At 57.0% G+C, this 18,110-nt stretch overlaps 6 protein-coding genes across 6 annotated transcripts; 4 read left to right on the top strand and 2 right to left on the bottom strand.

Annotated features, from left to right (window-relative positions):
* Positions 1 to 243: 243 nt before the first annotated feature.
* On the top strand, positions 244 to 1,917 carry PSEUBRA_000971 (SSRP1 domain protein; the record flags this gene model as incomplete). The annotated part of the gene is made up of 1 exon (XM_016434274.1): positions 244 to 1,917. One exon carries the CDS (start codon positions 244 to 246, stop codon positions 1,915 to 1,917), a length of 1,674 nt encoding a protein of 557 aa, XP_016294365.1.
* A 129-nt stretch (positions 1,918 to 2,046) lies between these two features.
* Positions 2,047 to 3,337, bottom strand: PSEUBRA_000970 (Protein of unknown function DUF227; the record flags this gene model as incomplete). The annotated part of the gene is made up of 2 exons (XM_016434261.1): positions 2,047 to 3,151; positions 3,240 to 3,337. The coding sequence occupies 2 exons, from the start codon at positions 3,335 to 3,337 to the stop codon at positions 2,047 to 2,049; spliced, it is 1,203 nt and encodes a 400-aa protein (XP_016294364.1).
* A 989-nt stretch (positions 3,338 to 4,326) lies between these two features.
* Positions 4,327 to 5,094, top strand: PSEUBRA_000969 (Spo12; the record flags this gene model as incomplete). Its single annotated transcript, XM_016434275.1, has 2 exons — positions 4,327 to 4,446; positions 4,534 to 5,094. 2 exons carry the CDS (start codon positions 4,327 to 4,329, stop codon positions 5,092 to 5,094), a joined length of 681 nt encoding a protein of 226 aa, XP_016294363.1.
* A 476-nt stretch (positions 5,095 to 5,570) lies between these two features.
* PSEUBRA_000968 (uncharacterized protein) lies at positions 5,571 to 9,800 on the top strand (the record flags this gene model as incomplete). The annotated part of the gene is made up of 1 exon (XM_016434264.1): positions 5,571 to 9,800. One exon carries the CDS (start codon positions 5,571 to 5,573, stop codon positions 9,798 to 9,800), a length of 4,230 nt encoding a protein of 1,409 aa, XP_016294362.1.
* A 666-nt stretch (positions 9,801 to 10,466) lies between these two features.
* On the bottom strand, positions 10,467 to 12,539 carry PSEUBRA_000967 (Basic-leucine zipper domain protein; the record flags this gene model as incomplete). Its single annotated transcript, XM_016434255.1, has 1 exon — positions 10,467 to 12,539. One exon carries the CDS (start codon positions 12,537 to 12,539, stop codon positions 10,467 to 10,469), a length of 2,073 nt encoding a protein of 690 aa, XP_016294361.1.
* Positions 12,540 to 14,263: 1,724 nt separating this feature from the next.
* On the top strand, positions 14,264 to 16,723 carry PSEUBRA_000966 (protein of unknown function DUF3351; the record flags this gene model as incomplete). Its single annotated transcript, XM_016434269.1, has 1 exon — positions 14,264 to 16,723. One exon carries the CDS (start codon positions 14,264 to 14,266, stop codon positions 16,721 to 16,723), a length of 2,460 nt encoding a protein of 819 aa, XP_016294360.1.
* Positions 16,724 to 18,110: the final 1,387 nt, after the last annotated feature.

The following is an 18,110-nucleotide window of genomic DNA, read 5'->3' as shown; positions in this document are numbered from 1 at the left end:
TCCCTGGCTCGGCGTAACACTTTGACTCCCAAAAATGAGCGTGGCAGCGCGGCTGAGTGAGTGAGTGTTGCTTTTCGAAGATTCGTGTCGCGTTGAGAGCACTCGACGCTGTGCACTCGAGAAGAAGAATCACAATGTCGGCGCAGCAAAGCTTTGGCCAAGTCCGACTCAGCTTTGTCCCTTCGCCTCTCTGTCCATCACCGCCGACTTCACCTCTCACCGGTCATCGCGCATTCGTTCAAGATGTCGGGAACTACACAGTGGGAAAACATCTTCCATGGTCTGGATACTACCCCGGGCAAGCTCAGAATGTCCCAGGGCGGCCTTGGCTGGAAGCCCTCCGTCGGTGAGGGCAGCACCATCACTATCCCTGCCGATCAGATGGCTTCGTTCCAGTGGATTCGAGTCGCACGGAATTATCAGCTCGCGATCTCTCTGAACAAGGATCGAGACACACCTTCGTCCGCTCAGACCAACCCAAGGCGCACCAACTTTGACGGCTTTGTCCGCGACGACTACGAGGGTCTCTCGTCTCACATTCGAGAGTACTTCAACAAGCCGCTCGAGACAAAGGAGGTCTCCACACGGGGATGGAACTGGGGCCAGGCTAAGATCAGCAACCACGACGTTCAGTTCTTGGTTCGAGACAAGCTCGCATTCGAATTGCCACTCGCACATCTCGCAAACAGCAACATCGCCAAGACAGAAGTGTCGATGGAGTTCTTGAATCCCGAACAACAACAGCCAGGTGCCAACACCGGCTCATCAGATGCAAATGGCAGCAAGTCGAGGCGCGGCAAGGGAGATCAGCTCGTCGAAATGCGTCTCTACGTTCCTGGTCAAGCCACCAAGGACGACGCCAGTGACGCTGGTAGCGCAGCAGACGGCGAGGACAACAACGACGAAACAGCAGCAGAAGCGTTCCACGAAGCACTCAAGTCAAAGGCCGACATCGGCCAAGTCGCTGGCGACTCGATCGTCGTCTTCAAAGAAGTGCTGGTTCTCACACCACGTGGTCGTTACGACATCGACGTTTTCAACACCTTCATCCGTCTGCGCGGCAAGACGTACGACTACAAGATCCTCTACAGCTCCATGAACAAGCTCTTCCTTCTGCCAAAGGCCGACGAGATCCACGTCATGCTCGTCATTGGTCTCGACCCACCTATCCGTCAGGGTCAGACTCGATACCCTTACCTTGTGCTCCAATTTCCGCGCGAAGAGGAGATGGACGCAGAGCTCAACCTCGACGAGCAGACTATCCAAGAAAAGTACGATGGCAAGCTCAAGAAGCGCTACGAGGAGCCCACCTTCCGCATCGTCACCAACATCTTCAAGGTGCTTTCGGGGCAGAAGGTGGCCACTCCCACCGACTTTGAGTCTTCCTCCGGGCAGAGCAGCATCAAGTGCAACGTCAAGGCAGCCGATGGCAACCTGTACCCACTCGAAAAGTCGCTGCTCTGGGTCTCAAAGCAGCCTGTCTACGTGCCCTACTCCGAGGTCCACCAAGCCATCCTCTCTCGTGTCGGTGGCGCGGTGGCCTCCTCCAAGACATTCGATCTGCGCGTCGCAACTAAGAGCGGCACCGATCACACGTTCCAGTCGATCTCGCGCGAGGAGCTCGACCGCCTCAAGGCGTGGCTTGCCGAGCGCAAGGTGAGGGTCAAGAATGAGATGGCCGAGGAGACGGGTGGATTGGCAGCAGCAGCTGCCGCTGGTCTGCTCAGCGACGACGACGAAGAGATGGGCCCTGCAGGCGGTGCTGATGAAGACGAGGACAGTGAAGAGGATGCCGACTTTAACGCAGACTCGGACTCGGACGGCGGCTCGCCGTCAGAAGCGAGCTCGGATGAAGACGCGGATGGAGGCTACGAAGATGATGGGGATGAGAGGCCGAAGAAGAAGCGAAAGGACTGAGTCTCAGGCCACACTCGGTTCTCAAGAGCAGCAATCCAAATCTCTTCTGATGCATCGAAAAGCACCGGAGTGGGCGTGCTGAGCGCCGTCTTATGAGAATGAATGATATTCGAGGGTCCGTCTTCAGCGTCACTTGCTCGTTCTGCGCCTCTTAGAAGTTCCTGGCTCCTCTGTACCCTCCTTCCATCGCTTCACGACTCCATCAACCCACTCCTTGTCCTTCAACAAGCCTTCGACCCTGTTCTGCAGCCAATCCACGTTGCCCCAGAAGCCGCCGCTCCAGCCCGCCAAAAACCTGACCCAGTTGACGAGTGCGAGCTCCCAGTCCTTCATCAAGGCGTCGTACTCGTACTTGACCGCCACTTCGCTTTCCTTGGCCAGCAAGAAAGTGTGATACTGTTTCAGAAGCTTTTGCTCTCCGTCCGGGCTGTCGAGGTAACTTTCTGGGATAGAGGTGGTGAGGAATTTGGCGAGGTCTTGAACTCCGAGACCGAGGCCCACGTACTGGAAGTCGTACATGACCATACTATCCGCGTCTTCGCCGTCAAAGGCCATATTGGCTGCCTTGACGTCGCCATGGACCAGACTGATCCGATTGCGATCTGTTGGATTGTTGAGACACCAGTCCACTGCAAAAGGAAGTTCTGAATCGGCGTGCAGACCGAGCTTGCCCCAACGACTGTTAAGCTTGATGGACTCGAGCTCCTTCATCCGCGTTGAGAGGTAGTGGTAGCCTCCCTGCTTCCACAGGCCGTCTCCTCGCCAAGCGATGTCTATGGCGTTGCGAGGGGTCGGACAGAACGATTCCAGCTTACCGAGAGCGTCGATACCCAGAGCGCCGAGAGAGCTCCACGAACTCGCATGAAAGTTGGCCAACCAGTCGAGAGCTTTGGTGACCTGCGCATCATTGAGCGTTTCCCTCTTCTCGGTCATGACCGGAAAGAGCACATCAAGATCTTCGAGCACCAGTACAATATGTAGAAAGTCCTTGGTTTCGAGTACGTCCACGGCAAAGTAGTCGGGTATAAAGAGTTGATCAACCCTATTGTTGACCTGAAAGCCGCGGTAGAAGTTGGCTTCCACGGAATAAGAGAGCACTTTTCGGGCGTGATCCTCGTCATATGCCAGATCCTGTTCTTTTTGTGTCTTTACCATTTTGACGATGTAGGTTTGGTTGAGATCTGCTTCCTTGCACTTGGACGTGTCCAGGTGGATGCGAGAGATAGAGCCGTATCTGTCATGGCGTCACCATTGCAAAGCCAATCAGGTGCGTAAGCATGAAGCTTCAGTCGCTTTGACAGGTGGCTGGTACGTGTACTCACCCTTTCCACAGTTTTGCGAGGTGATCTACTTTGGTGATGGTCGTGCCCTTGGCAAGAAGGGGCTCCACCCTCTCTTTGACATCGGATTGTCGCGCCATGATCAGAGACGACTCAGCTCAGTCTCAGACGCTCAGCGAGGCGGTAGCGGAAAGGAACAATCAAGAAAGCGTCACGAAATGAGATGTGGGAGAGGCTCGAGGCTCAGTCAAGATGTGTGCGTGCGCTTCCTTCCCCACCAGGCCTCTGCAGAAAGTGACAGCTGCGCGCCCACTGGTGCTCACTCGAAATGCTGCTTTAACACTCTGGATTTTCACGTGACGGTGACACGGCGGAGCGCCAGTAATCCAACTGCACATGGCGGAGTGTTTATCGGCCATGAACGCCTTTTGGTCCACATCGAGACATCACAGGACCGGGCAACTGTCATGCTTCGAGATGACAATGCTCGGGACCCGAAAGGCAATACTGCTCAGGAGCAACGGAAGGAAGAGACCACGTGGCGATCAAACAGAATCGTGCGAGAAGGAAATAGAGACCGAGCAGGCGGCGTCTTGGACAGGCGTTGCAAAGTGGGCGAGTAGATGTTGATCAACCGCTTCAACATTTCGCGGGAAGAAATTCAAGGCAGCAGCACACGACAGTCGGACTTGGTCATGTTCAACAGTCGTCCTTCTTGCAGCCCTCCTGCATGACATCACGCTCTTCCGCTCCATTGTGCTGCTGTGAGAGAGTCTATTGAAATCTGCGTTGCCCGTTCGAGCGTTTGAGCAAGATTGAGCCTTCAGGGTCCAAATGACACTTTCTTCCCCTCGAGTCAAGAAAGGAGGTGGGCGGGTGGATAGATTCTACTCTGATGGTCTGCTCAGCGTCGTCCTCCGCTTAAAGAAGTCAAGTCAAGTCTCGACCTGACTACCTTCATCACCAACTCAACGTCGTCAAGAAACCCTTCGCCATCATCACCACCTTCCACATCTTTCGTCAACAGCTCTTCGAGAAGCAATCACAATCAGCCTCAGCACCCACCTAGTCTATCGAAGATCCGAACCTAGCCACATCAGCTCCTCGTCATCGCAAATCATCGTCAAGTATGTTTCACGCATCCAGCACTCGACTCAACGCCGCCGGTCTCGCACCCGAGCACTCGAAGCTGCTTCCAGAGCGACAGCCCAAAGACGACGAAGCTAACCTCCTCGCTTCCCTTCACCAAGTAAGTTGCGCCGGGTTGGGTCATCATCGTCACCGGCAAAGTCCTTACTGACCATTGTGCTGTAACCTTCCTACATTGTTTCCACAGCTCTACACGTCCGTCACACCAAGCGATGAATGCTTCTCCCTGTTCGCCAATGAGGCCATCCTCACTCTGCCAACTGGTGACGTAGTCGTTGGTCCCAACGGCATCAAGTCCAAGTTTGCCGAGCTCCTCGCGCCCTTCCCTCAGCGCACTCTTCGTCAGCGCCTGCTCGTCACCCCCGAGTCGCTGCCTCAACGCACCATTGTGCTCGACCACGTGCTCAGCCTCGCTTCCGAAGACGGTCAGACGGTCAAGAACATCCACTCGCTCGTCGTCATCAAGCGCAAGGCTCTTGACGGCAAGATCTCCGCTTTCACCGAGGAGGAGGGTCACCGAAAGGCCACTGCACCCCTGGCTGCCAGGGCGGCAGCTGCCAACAGCTTCTACTCTCCCACCGATGCACAGATGAGCCCAGTGACGTCCAAGCTCAACCTCGCCAAGAGGAAGCACCACATGAAGGCAAAGCCTACAGCGCTCTTTGCCAACAAGTCCGGCTTGAGACAGGCCATTGTGCCCGGCTCGCCTGCCCACAGCACAGGGACCAACGCCGACATGGAGGCTTAAAGCTGCATGTCTCCGTTCCGATCCTTGTTTCTTGCTGTCCGTCATTGTGTCCTTCTCGCTTGCATATCTCTTCTCACCTCATGGTCACCTCTGTGAATGAACCCATCTCATAGCATCTCACTCGCTCCAGTCTGTTCACAGCCTGGGTGTGTTTCTGTTGAGCCTGCACAACTAAGTTCGGTGCTTTCCGTGATGAATACGACTATGAGTCAAACGCCCATCGTCATATCCCGATCCGAATCGGCGGGATCGCTAAATCGGGCTCGTCCCTGAAATTGAAGCTCAGAGGCTGCGAGAGCCCGCGTTCGCTGTCGATCTTCCAGCTCGAGCCTCGGCCAAGCCTTGCAGCTGGTACCTTCTCTCGTCCATCATCATCTTACCCTACTCACGTCGCTTTCAGCGACGCACACCCCAACTGAGCCAATAGCCGGAAGCATCGACCCTATTGCTTCACCGCAACCGCTGCCTCTGCCATCATGCTGCACGGCTTCAACATCCTACGTCAGCAGTACTCGCAGCTGTCCAAGCCAGGAGGAGCGAACCAATCGGCTATCAACGCCATTCAGACCCTCGCCGAGCGACTCACAAAGGCCGACGAGGCTCAGCTCTCCATCGAGGATCGTCGAGCGGCCGTGCTAGCGCTCAAGGGTCTCAGCAGGGATCACAACCGCGCCGTGGGTGAACACGCTCTCCCGGCCTTGCTCACCTCTCTGCAACGGGACGCCAAGGACGAGGACATCGCGAGAGCGCTGATAGAATGCTGCATCACGCTCTGTGAGGTGCAGTCGCCAGAGGCCGCTCAAGCATCGGCATCAGGTCAACCGCAGCAAGCACAGAACAAGCGCAAGCAGCCCGATCAGGGTCCACCTTCTGGACTCCAACACACCGACATCTTCTTGCGCGAGCCCGGGCCGTTGCATTGCCTTTTGCCTCTCCTTGCACCTGATCGCGCCTTCTACACACGCTTCGCTTCCTTGCAATTGCTCGGCTCCTTGCTTCGGAACCGACCACACAAAGTTCAGGACCACGTTCTGGTAGCGCCTGGAGGATGCGGAGCCATTCTCGAATGTCTCGCAGAGGGAGCTGGCTCTTCGGCAGAAATCGTCCGCAACGAAGCGCTGCTGCTCCTACCGCATCTCGTCTACGGCAATGCAGACATTCAGAAGCTCGTCGCGTTCGAAGGTGCATTCGAGAAGCTTCTTGATATCTGCGCCGCCGAAGGTAGGATCGAAGGCGGTGTCATTGTTCAGGATGCCCTGGAGGGCCTCGAGGCCCTCTTGCGGTACAACGTCTCCAACCAAAACTACTTTCGCGAGACCAACTCGATTCCGATGCTTGCACCGCTGCTCTTCTATCCGCCCACTCCAGCCAACAACGAGTTCCCCTCCAGACATGCCGAGCACGAATACGCGCGCCAGCTCGAGGCGTTCTGCTTCCAAGACTGGGACCACCAAAAGGTCGTCAACGCCAAGATCGTACTTGACATCGCCGCCCTTCTCATCGGTGGTCAGGGCGACGGTCGACGTGCCAATCAGAACGCGCTTCTGCAGTGCGGCGTGACAAAGTGTCTCCTCGATCTCGGACTTGGCTCCACTGCTCCTGCTTCCCTCAAGGCGCAGGCTTTGCACGTGTCAGCTTCACTCATGCAAGCATCAAGGGCCAACCAGGACCTTCTGTCATCTCTGCTGGTGCAGCCCATCCAGATCGTCGACGCTCCGAAGCCGGATGCCGCCGACGGCAATGACGGCGAGCAAAGTCTTGCTCAAGATCCAGCGTCCACAGCGGCACCGGAGGCCTCGTTCACCCGTGCGGAGCCTCGACCCGCCGTCGTGAGCCTTGTCGAAATCGCCATTGGAACGTCGGGTGCGAAAGGTGGCCTCGGCCTGAGAACTGCTGCCATTGCTTGCTTCCGTGATTACGTCGCCGATAATATGGATGCGCGCCTTGCCATCATCAACGGCATGGCTCCTGTGGCTGAAGAGAGCGAGGCCTCGCAGAAGTCTCCCGCAGGCAAGACGCTTGTCGACACCATCATCCAGAGCCCTTCGACGCAAGCCGCATCCGATCACGCCGATGCTTACAAGCATCTCGTGGCTGCTATGCTTTTCTCCTACATCGTTCGCGGAAGCGAGACCGCCAAAGCAGCTGCCCGTGCGATTGCAATCAACCCGGATGGCACCATCATCAAGCACACGCCTGTCGAGAAGGACGACGACGATGACGATGATGACGACGATGCGCCTTCGTCGCTGATCCAGGCCATCGTCGGCAACTTGACCATGTCCGAGCGGGAACTCGCCGATGCTGTCCGCAAGGAACGCGCCTCGGCTATGGGTGCCACCATTGCCTCCACTTCGTACTCTGCGGCTGACTGGACCCGCATCATGGTCGGCTACCTCGTTCTGCTTTCAGTATGGCTGCACGAGTCGCCGCTCAGCGTGCGTGACTTCCTGTCTGAATCAGCGACGCTGCAGGCCATCGTCCAGCCCGTCGCCCAGTCTTCTGGCGTCGATCCTTTGATCCAAGGCCTGGCTGCCTTCTTGCTGGGTGTCGCGTACGAGTTCGACACCGACCCGGGCAAGGTCGCGGTCACAAGAGCTACGATGCATCCCATTCTGCATTCGAGGATCGGCGCGGATCAGTTCGCTGTTCGCATCAATCGCGTCTCGGAGGATGTGCGCTTCCGCGAGGTAACGCCTGATGTGCTGGAGAAGCTCATCTTTGTCGAGGAGCAGACTGAGGCGGACGAGCTCCGAGCCAAGCAGATCGCTGAAGCCAAAGCGGCTGCGGCTGCAGCTGCTGCAGCTGCCGCCGCCGCCAAAGCGGCTTCTTCTGATGCTTCTTCGGCCGCCACCGCCGTCGACGCCGCTACGCCCGAGGACAAGGAAAAGGCAGACGAAGAGGCCAAAGACAAGGACCTCGAGGTCAACGGACTTGGGCATCTCTCGAAACGTCGCCGCGCGGGTCTTTGGCTCGATTGGAGCTTTGTCGAGTTCTGGCGCGCCAACGCCACCCTCATCGCCAAGTCTATCACCGTCGACCCTGCATCCAGCTCGGCGGCACAAGCTGCGCTGCCGGCAGAGCTGCTGGATGCGCAGCGCCAGGCCGAGGCTTTGCGGGATACAGTCGCCAAGCAAGCGCGCGAGATCGAGACGCTCGAAAAGCGTGTCGAAGAGCTCACCGAGACGCACTCCAAGCAGGTGGCCGAGCTTCAAGCCCAGCTCGGCGCAGCCCACGAAGCAGTCGAGACCCACGCTCCGCAGCTTGAAGCCGCCCGCACCGAACTCGAGCAGATCAAGTCCGGCCACACCACCGCCCTCGCCGATCTGCAAGCGAAGTACGACGACCTGCAGCGCCTCCTGGAAGAGACCCGCAGCAGAGAAGATGATAGCAACGGCAAAGTGCTCCAACTCACCTCTGAAATGGCACGCATCTCGGCCGGCAAGCCGTCGCAAAAGGAGTTTGGCGCGCTGCAAAAGGCGCACGACGAGCTCAAGAAGAAGCACGACGACCTTGTTGCGTCGTCGAACGCTAGCGAGAGTGGCAGTGGCTCCAGTGCGGCGATGAAAGACCTGATCGAGGCGCGGGAGCTTGCCAGCCAGCGGGCGGAGAAGATCGCTCAGCTCGAGGACAAGGTTGCTTCTCTGGAAGCTGTTTCTTCACCGGACAAGGCTGCTGTGCCTCCTTCTGTCTCCGTCGGTGGCGGTGAGGAGACAACGGAACTGCAGTCGAAGCTCGACGAAATCACCGCCGAGAAGGCCGAGCTGGAGGGCCAGGTCTCGCGCCTGCCCACGCTCACCGCTGAACTCGAGTCCGCCACTGCCCAACTCGCCGAGCTTGCCAGCTTGAAGGAAAGCAAGAGCGAGCTGGAAAGCAAGCTCTCCACACTCGAAAAGCAGGTTTCGGCGTCCAAAGAGGCAGGCACCGCCGCCGACTCGGAGAAGAGCAAGCTGCTCGAAACAGCCATCCAGCAGAAGCAGACGCTTGAGGAGAAGCTCGCCAAGCTGGAGAAGGTGGAGTCGGAGAAGAAGGAATTGGAGACCAAGGCGAAGGATCTCGAGAAGGCGACGAACGAGAAGAAGGAGCTGGAGAAGAAGGTCAAGGACCTCGACAAGCTTGCAGCAGAGAAGAAGGAGCTCGAGAAGAAGGTGAAGGACCTGGAGAAGATCACGACGGAGAAGAAGGAGCTCGAGAAGAAAGTCGCTAATCTCGACAAAGTGACCTCGGAGAAGAAGGATCTCGAAAAGAAAGTCAAGGACCTCGACAAGCTCACAAGCGAAAAGAAGGAGCTCGAGAAGAAAGTGAAGGATCTCGACAAGCTGACTGTGGATAAGAAGGACCTCGAAAAGAAGGTCGCCAACCTCGACAAGCTCACCTCTGACAAGAAGGACCTCGAGACCAAGCTCTCCGCTCTCCAAAGCTCGAGCGCAAAGGAGAAGGCCGAGCTGGAGAGCAAGCTCAAGACGCTCGAATCCGCCTCAGCCAAGAAGGGCGGCGGCGGTAAGAACGCCGACAGCAAGGACGAGCTGGAGAAACTCAAGAAGGAGAAAGAAGAGATCAGCAAGGAGAACGAAGACCTGCTGGTGCTGCTCGAGGAGCTCACGCAGAAGCGCAAGAAGGACAAGGCCAAGCTGCGCGAGAAGGGTGAGGAGGTCAGTGACGACGACGACGACGACGATGACGAGGAGAACGACGATGTGGATTGATGGTCCGTGTCGCAACAAATTTGATTCAAATGGCAAGTGACTGTGATGGTGTGACGCGATCGTTGAGACAATCGACAACTTCGTGCATGCAGGCCCTCTCAGACACGTCCGATCGCACGCTGAACAAGAGATGGAAGAAAGATCGATTGGATGCACGACGGACACGGAAGGAACGAGGAACACCGAACAAAAGCAAAGAGGATGCCGCAGCTGGTCCGAAGATGTGAAACATTAGACAATAGGTTAGATCTGCCCGATCAATACCGCTCAATCCAAATAAAGGCAGGTAGAGGGATGGATCTTGAAAGAAAGATGAAAGACGAATGAAAGAGGATCGCCTCGCCGGACGGAGCCACGTATCGCAAGCCCGACACGCGCGGCGGCAACGTCATCGAAGGAGACCAGCTCCCCCAGAGGACTGCCACCCAGCGCATACAACAGCTGTGCGCACGTGTCTGGCGGCAAGGCGGAATGATAAATCCGCTAGTGCGTGTATGCAGTAGAAGCAGATAAAACAAGAATACAGTTCCGAGACCGATGCAAAAAGGAAGCCGAAAGCAAGGAGGATGCAGGGTCATGATACAAGGAGATCTTGGTCGTGAGTCGGGAAGGAGGCGTTCCGGACTCTGTCGTCGTTAAGGATGGTCGTGAAAAGAGGCGGCTGCTTTAGACACAAGACACCGGAGCTGCACCAGCAGACTGGAAGGCGGCAACGCTTGAGGAGCCATTGACATCGACTCCGTGGTCCTCGGCATCGGAGAGCGAAGCAGCGTCGAGGCCCATCTCCATGAGAAGGTCGTCATCACTCAGATGCGACGACGGCTGCCCAGGAGTGTGCGAAGGTGCAGCGCGGACAGCTGACTTGGCGCCCGCGATGGAGCTCCGACCGGCGCGAGCCTGTTTCCGCGATGAAGCAGCTGCGGGTACGGTGGATGCCTCGACGGCAGCCAAGTCTTGTGCCGAAGGACCAACACCCATCAACGACATGCCGGCCAAGAGCAAGACGGAAGCAAGCGTGCTGGGTGGCTTGCCAGTGGATGCGCGCCTGTTGAAGATGAGCGAGTTGGCGCGCGACCTGCTGCTAGACATAGAGGAAGACGAGGCGGTGGACGGCGACGAAGGGGCAGAAGCACAAGGGAATCGGTAGTCAAGACCGAGCCCCATGCCCGTTGCTGCGACCTTGCCGTGGATGTCAAATGGCTGAGCCGATCGGCTGCGCAGAGCATTCTCGGTGAACATGGCCAACGTCGGGGTCTTGGACAAGTCAAAGCCAGCGGAGTGCGAAGCATCGAGCATCATGGCCGAATTGGAAGCATCACCCCCAACGGTGAACTTGGACAGGGGCGACTCTGGTACAAAGAGGGGAAGCTCGGCGCCCTGCTCTCCCTTGAAAGGCATCGAGCCCATGTCCATGCTGGCGGCAAGTCCGGCGTGAGCGGCGCTGACGTGCATGGCGCCAAAGCCAGTGACGGGCATGGCGTTGACAGCCATCGAGGCTTGTGCGGTAGCGACGCTTGCGCGAAGCGATTCAACCTGGGCGAGGAGCTGACTCTCGCGCTGCGTAGAAGCGGCAAGGTCGGATCGAGCGCGCTCGAGCTCAGCAGAGGCAGCAGCGTTGGAGCGCTTGTCAACAGTCGGAGCCGAGGCATCAGCAGTAGGGCGAACGATGGCCTCAGGTTGTGTCTCTGGGCCAGGCGTGCCATAGAGCTCATCCGAAGTGGGCGCAATGGAAGCACCCTTCTTGGTGATGACTTCCTCAAGCACGAGACGCGCGGCAGGATCTTCGTTGGCAAGCACGGCAGCGAGCGGAGTCGCGTCGACGCGCTCGAGACCAGCCTCGGGACCAGCGATGGCTTCCCACATGCGCCAGACAAGCATCGAAATGCCCTTGCACTTGATCTCCATCTCCTCGAACTGTTCGCGCTTGCGCTGTCGCGAGAGGAACGCGGCGGCACGATTCTTGACGAGTCGCGCCTCGCGCTTGGTAAGGCCGGTAGTGTCGGGAGGCACAAAGAGGCTCGAGTGCTTGGCCGAGGTGTCAATGACGGGGAAAGGCTTTCCGGACTCGGTGATGTGAGAAGCGGAAGGAGGAGGTCGTCGCTGACCTGCCTGCTTTTGGTTTCTTTTGTTGGCTTTAGCTGCATCTGCGGTGCCATCCAGGCTGTCGGTGTCTGCAGGCGACTGGAAAGACACGTCGAGCATCGTCTTGCGCTTGGCACCCCTCTTGGCCGAGGTAGGTCTGGAGGATGCACCGGGAGTGGAGGTGGGCGACGCGACCGAGCTGAGAGATTCAGCATCGGAGAAATTGAATCGCCTATCCGGGGTGTAGGTGGCGTAGTTGGGGAGACTCATGCTGGCGGTCATGGCGTGCGAGGTCGGGTAGGATGAAAAGTCGTGAGGAGCAAACATTTCGGAGCCGGGTTCCATCTTGACGAGGTGAGCGGAGGTTGAAGGCTTCCAAAACGCGTTAATACCTTGAGCAGCATACATGGCTGGCTGAGCAAGCATGCCGGCATGAGACTCGAGTGCAGACATGGCGCCGGCGTTTGGCTGGAAGGGAGCTGGGAAGGCAGGGTTGAACATGGGCTGGAAAGCAGCGGGATTAGTGTGCTCTGCAGAGAAGTGGTGATCGATGATGGCGTGAGACATGCCTGCGTGATGCTGAGCGTCGGTAGGAGACCACGAGGGCGCCTGAGGGGACGACGAAGGGGCGGAGAAGGAGGGCGAGTTGTTGATCATTGTGTGCAATGGAGAGGAGAGATTTGAAAAGGATGATGCACGCTTTGACTACCAGAGCACAGAGCGGCGTTGGTTTAAGTAGGAGAGATTCGCTACCGGAGCGAGTCAGGAGCTGAAAGAACCAGTCGTTCGGCTGCAAGAAGTATGGAAATGTGTGACTTGGAAGCGATGCCGGCGATTGAAACAGCGCGAGATGAAGCCGAGGTGAAAGATGACGATGGTGGATGATGCGATGCAGAGGTGGGCTTGATGAGGTAGCTTTGGGATGGATACGAGGAGAAGGCGGACCAAGCGCGCGAGGGTTATGCGAATTGCAAGAGAACGGGATGTAGGAAGCCGAAATGAGGAGGTGGGGATGAGATGGTTGAGAGTCAAGGGACAGAGACAATAAAAAGGATCAAGATGGAAGAGGGAGTATAGAGCAGGATGCTGAGAGAGGGAGAGGGCAAGACGAGATATGGGCGTGCGTGTGGGAGTGCGTGATTGGAGTGAGAGTGGGCGAGTTGAGTGGCAGAGGGCAGTGATCAAAGGGTGAAGAACGGCGGCCCTCTTTTCCGCCTCGCGTCAGCGCGTGACGGCGGGAAAGAAACTCTGAGACCAACACAGGCTCGCTTCTGCCTCGCTAAAATCACACTCCGCCTTGATCGATCGAGCCACCGGAGCGCTCCCCCGGTGATTCGCATCCCACAGCCCCTCGTTGCTGCCCTCATTTGGTCCGTACGTACCCTCTGGCGGCCGATCCCACCCTTCTTCTGGCTTGCTACGAGCATCAGCCGAAAGATATGCGGGACCAACATCTTGCTCGAGCCGAGCATTCTTGGTGGAAGCACTCCTCTCTCGACGGCTGATTCCATGCAAGGGCCAAGGGCCGGGACTTGATACAGTACGAGTTGACGTCTGTATCATATGCGCACCGAATTCAAGGTGGCGCTTGCTGTATTCGAGGTTTGTATTCGAGACTACTCAAAGGCTGGACGGCTCTTGTTCCACAAAATTCCTTTGTCAGGCTCGGCTCGGCAAGCGTGTCAAACAGCCCCCTCTGCTTCCGCCCCCTCCCTTTTCCCACGCTCTGGTCACCGAGCTTGTCCCCAATTTGTGGCCACAGAGAGATAGAGGGGCCTCACAGACAGAGCCCAAGACAACGTCTTGATGCAGGCAAGGCTCATTTTGCAGCGCGCCCCTCTTTCAATCATTTCACGGAGCCAAACGAATCGGAACGACGCTCTCTCTCTCGGGCGGGGCTTTTCGGCCTCGATGCCTGCCTCAGCGCTTGATCGAAAAGCTTGTCACACCATCGTCTGGATGTCAGGGTCCCAAGTATGCACCCTCCCCATATTTCAATCTGTTTGTTACCATAGCTCTGGTCGCCAGCGAACATGCTAGCGCCGGTCAAATGGAAGCTTGCGTATCAAGGGCAGACATGGTTGCTGCCAAGCGCATACAACCTCGTTTTCCCAGGGCAACGCATTCCCTTCAAAAAGAAGGGCTGTGCTAAAATCAAATTGACAAGATTCAATTTGCGGTCTAACATACTCCAATGTCAATGTAGTAAGCGTGACATAATACAGCCGGATTGGTGAGAGCAATTTCGCAGGAAGGGTTCAACATGGCCAAGTCTCGTTCTTGTCCTCTTCATCCGCGATCCATCCCTAACACGAGTCGGCATACAACAGCCAACACAAGGTGCCACACCTCGTGTTCAGCTGCATCGGCTCATCGTCATCATGGTTCGCGTCATCATCAAGGGCGGTGTCTGGAAGAACACCGAAGACGAGATTCTCAAGGCCGCCATCTCAAAGTATGGCAAAAACCAGTGGGCTCGTATCTCCTCCCTCTTGGTCCGCAAGACTCCCAAGCAGTGCAAGGCAAGATGGTACGAATGGCTAGATCCATCCATAAAAAAGACAGAATGGTCTCGCGAGGAGGACGAGAAGTTGCTTCACCTCGCCAAGCTTATGCCCACCCAATGGCGCACAATAGCTCCCCTCGTAGGCAGGACCGCCAATCAGTGTCTCGATCGATATCAAAAGCTTCTCGATGAGGCCGAAGCCCAAGACAATCAGCCAGGCACCAGCACGCTTGGTCTCGTTGGTACAGGCGAAGCCGTCCCCAGCGCGGACGACGTTCGTCGTCTGCGCCCAGGAGAGATCGATCCGGACCCAGAGACAAAGCCCGCCCGGCCCGACCCCATCGATATGGACGAGGATGAGAAAGAGATGCTCTCCGAAGCTCGTGCCCGTCTCGCAAATACACAAGGCAAGAAGGCCAAGCGCAAAGCTCGAGAGCGTGCTCTCGAGGAAGCGCGCCGCCTCGCCTTGCTTCAGAAGCGCCGCGAGCTCAAGGCAGCTGGCATCACCATGAAGCAGAAGCCCAAAAAGGGCGTCATCGACTACAATGCCGACATTCCTTTCGAAAAGCAACCCCTTCCAGGCTTCTATGACACGAGTGCAGAGGCTTCCAAGTCCTACAAAGCTCCTGTCGGCAAGACGCTACAGGAGCTCAACAATCGCAACGCTGGTCCTGACGACCCCACCAAAAACAAGCGCCAGCGCGAAGCCGATGAAAAGACAAAGCAAGCGAAGCAAGCCATGGCCGGCCGCAACGAGGACCAGGTTCGTAAGCTCAAAGAGGCTGATCAGATCACCAAAAGGCGCAAACTCAACCTTCCTGCGGCTCAGGTCGATCAAGACGAATTGGAAGCCATCGTCAAAATTGGTCAAGCAGGTGAACGAGCACGCTCTTTGGTTCAAGATGGATCCAGTGATGCTACCGATGGATTGCTCGAAAAGTACTCGGCGCTCGAAGCAGCGCAGACAGCTCGAACTCCGCAAGTGGCAGCACACGAGGACTCGGTCATGAGAGAGGCCAGGAATCTGCGCTTGCTCTCTTCGACCCAGACTCCGCTGTTGGGCGATGCCAATGTGGATCTGCCATCTTCACAAACATCCGTAGCCCAGACACCTGGCTCCTTTGTGGCACAGACACCCAACCCTCTTCTGACTCCCGGGCTTCGCAACGGCGAGACACCCGACTCTGCGAACCAGTCACGGTCTCATGCGCGTGCCAGCACACCACAAAGAACCCCCTTGCGCGACAACCTGGGTCTCAATGCTGAAGAACAGCAGCAAGCCGGCTACGAGACGCCAAGAGACCTCAAGAGAGCACGCAGTCTGGCTCAGTCTCAACTCAGGCAGAGCCTCTCATCGCTGCCTGCTCCGAAGAACGATTTTGACATCGTGGTCGATGAGGATGAAGACGAGCCCCATGCATCCACGAGCGTGCTCGACGACAGCGCGCCTCTCACCGAAGAGGATGCCGCCGAACGTGATGCCAGACTTGCCCGTCAGGCAGCCGAGGAAGAGGCAAAGGCAGAGGCACGCCGCAGCCAGGTCGTGCGTCGGAACCTTCCACGGCCAGCCGAGTACGACTTGGAGCGCGTGATTCAGCACGTCGAATCGCAATACCACAACCCAGTAGAGCTGCTTGTCGCTCTCGAGTCCGCACGACTCCTGCATCACGATGTCAACATGCATCCTATTCCCGGAGGCAAACATCCCGACCCCGAGTCAGTGCAACTCGAACCGCTTTCGGACGCCTCCCTCTCGGCAGCTAGAGAGCTGATGCGTGCAGAGCTGGCCGACCAGCTCGGATTCCCCGGCGCCAACGAAGACGCCCTCAAGCGACTGGTCGGGGCTTCGCTCGACGATGACGACGAGGCATTGGAACAGCTCGAGGCTGCGCTCCAGCAACGATGGCTTGCATCGCGGAACGACCAGTCCAAGTTGGCCGAAGAATTGGCATCGGCGCGGGTCAGGATGGGCGCAGCTGCGTCGCAGGCAACCAAGGGCGAAAAGATGCTCTCTAAAGTACTGGGTGGCTACAAGGCGAGAAGCGAGGCACTCTCTGCTTCGACCCAGGAGCAATTCAAGGCGTTGGAAGAAGCCGCCATCTCGCGCGAGACGTTTGAGCGCTTGCGTCGGGAAGAACAGGGGGGTAGAGGCGACCGACTTGATTCGCTGCGCAAGGAGGTGGACCGCTTGGCCAGTCGCGAGGTGCTGGCTCAAAGGGAGTTCAAGGAACTGGAGGATGAGAGGAACGCCCTGCAGAAACAGTGCGAGACGCTCGAGATGGAGGTCAACATGCGCCAGGCCGAAGCTCTCAACGAGGCTGCACTCGCTGAATGATCGGAGCCACTGCCTCTGCACCGGACCCTCCGAATGAGGCCGAAAGTTGCCAGTATACCCATCAAATGCATTTTCTTTACCTATGCATTCACGAAATGCGCCTCGTACTTGAACGCGAAGAATTTTCAATGCTTCCGGCAAAGAAGAGACGGGTGGTTGGATTGCATCAACGAGTCAGTGCTAAATTTGAGTCGGAGCAATCGAGACACGGCACGCAGGTCAGCCGAGCAGCCGCCGCGTGGAAGACAGCGAGCCCCATTCATACGGCGAACAGATTTGCAGACGTCGCCACGGGTCATTTTTTGCATATACAGTATGAATGCTGAAATGTACTTGTCTTGGGTCTCAGCGCACAACTAGGCATTTCTCGTCGTCTCAAGCTACAGATGGTCGGTTGAACTCGGACTCTGGGCAAGTTCTTAGCCGCCTCGAGTCGATGTCTAGTGTGGGAAAATTGCTTTTTTACGACGGTCGAGGCTATTGAGCTTGTCCAATCAGATAACTTAAGATGTTCGCGACGTCGGTGTTGGCGGTCCATGCGAGCAAGATGCGGCTCGCATTGTGCGGCTTGACCAGGAGCGACGAGGTGGCTGTCGACGTTCCCAGGGGATTAGCCGGACTGTGGATCTCCTCGGTGTCCGCTACTGTTTTCGCGAGCATGAAGCACCTCCCGTGGCGGCCGTCGTCGGCTCAAAGCACGCAATGAGATTCCGAGAGCGATGCAGCGAGACAGCAGACATATACATTCATTTCACCGCTGTCCGATCAGGGCATTGCATGTCCGCAAAGTGAAAGACCGAGACGGGACGAAGCACGAACGGTGTTCGTAGGACCACGCGGAGGAAAAAGGGTTATCTGATAGCCAATCGCCCGCCTCTTCTCACATGGAAAAGATTTTTCCACCGGGCGATTTTTCTTGGCACGCCTTGTGCAATTCATCTTGAATTTCACCAATTTCAAGCGCGTGTCTGAAATTGAAGTGCGCAAAAGTTTTGCACCTTCTGAGTGCAAATATTGCATGCAGCTTCGTTATCTGATCCGCCAATCTGATGAAACCGGCTCGCACAGACGGATGAATGGCGTGGACGAGCCTGTCTTTTTTACTGGCGAGTTGGCTTGTTCGGCTTGTGGTCCCATCGGCTCTCGAATGCTTTTGTCTGCCTCGCTTTGCCCCTCGGTTGCCAGCTTGTCGTTGATTGGTCCGTGTGGTTTGGACGCCTCGGAGCATTACTTTCCGTCTGCCGTCGCGGCTGTTCTGCTTCCTCTTCGTAGGCGTCGATACTCCTCGCAAGTCTCAACAGCGTTGATTTGAGCCGTAATGATCTCCCCTCTTGGCCTCTGGCGCGCTCGTCTCGTTGGTGCTTTCCGCCAAGCATGAAGTTCACTT

The sequence above is a fragment of the Kalmanozyma brasiliensis genome (assembly GCF_000497045.1).
Source record: "Kalmanozyma brasiliensis GHG001 unplaced genomic scaffold PSEUBRA_SCAF11, whole genome shotgun sequence".
In the NCBI taxonomy this organism is placed as follows: Eukaryota; Fungi; Basidiomycota; class Ustilaginomycetes; order Ustilaginales; genus Kalmanozyma; species Kalmanozyma brasiliensis.
Note: the sequence above shows the minus strand (reverse complement) of the source record. Positions and strands in the feature narration are given on the sequence as shown.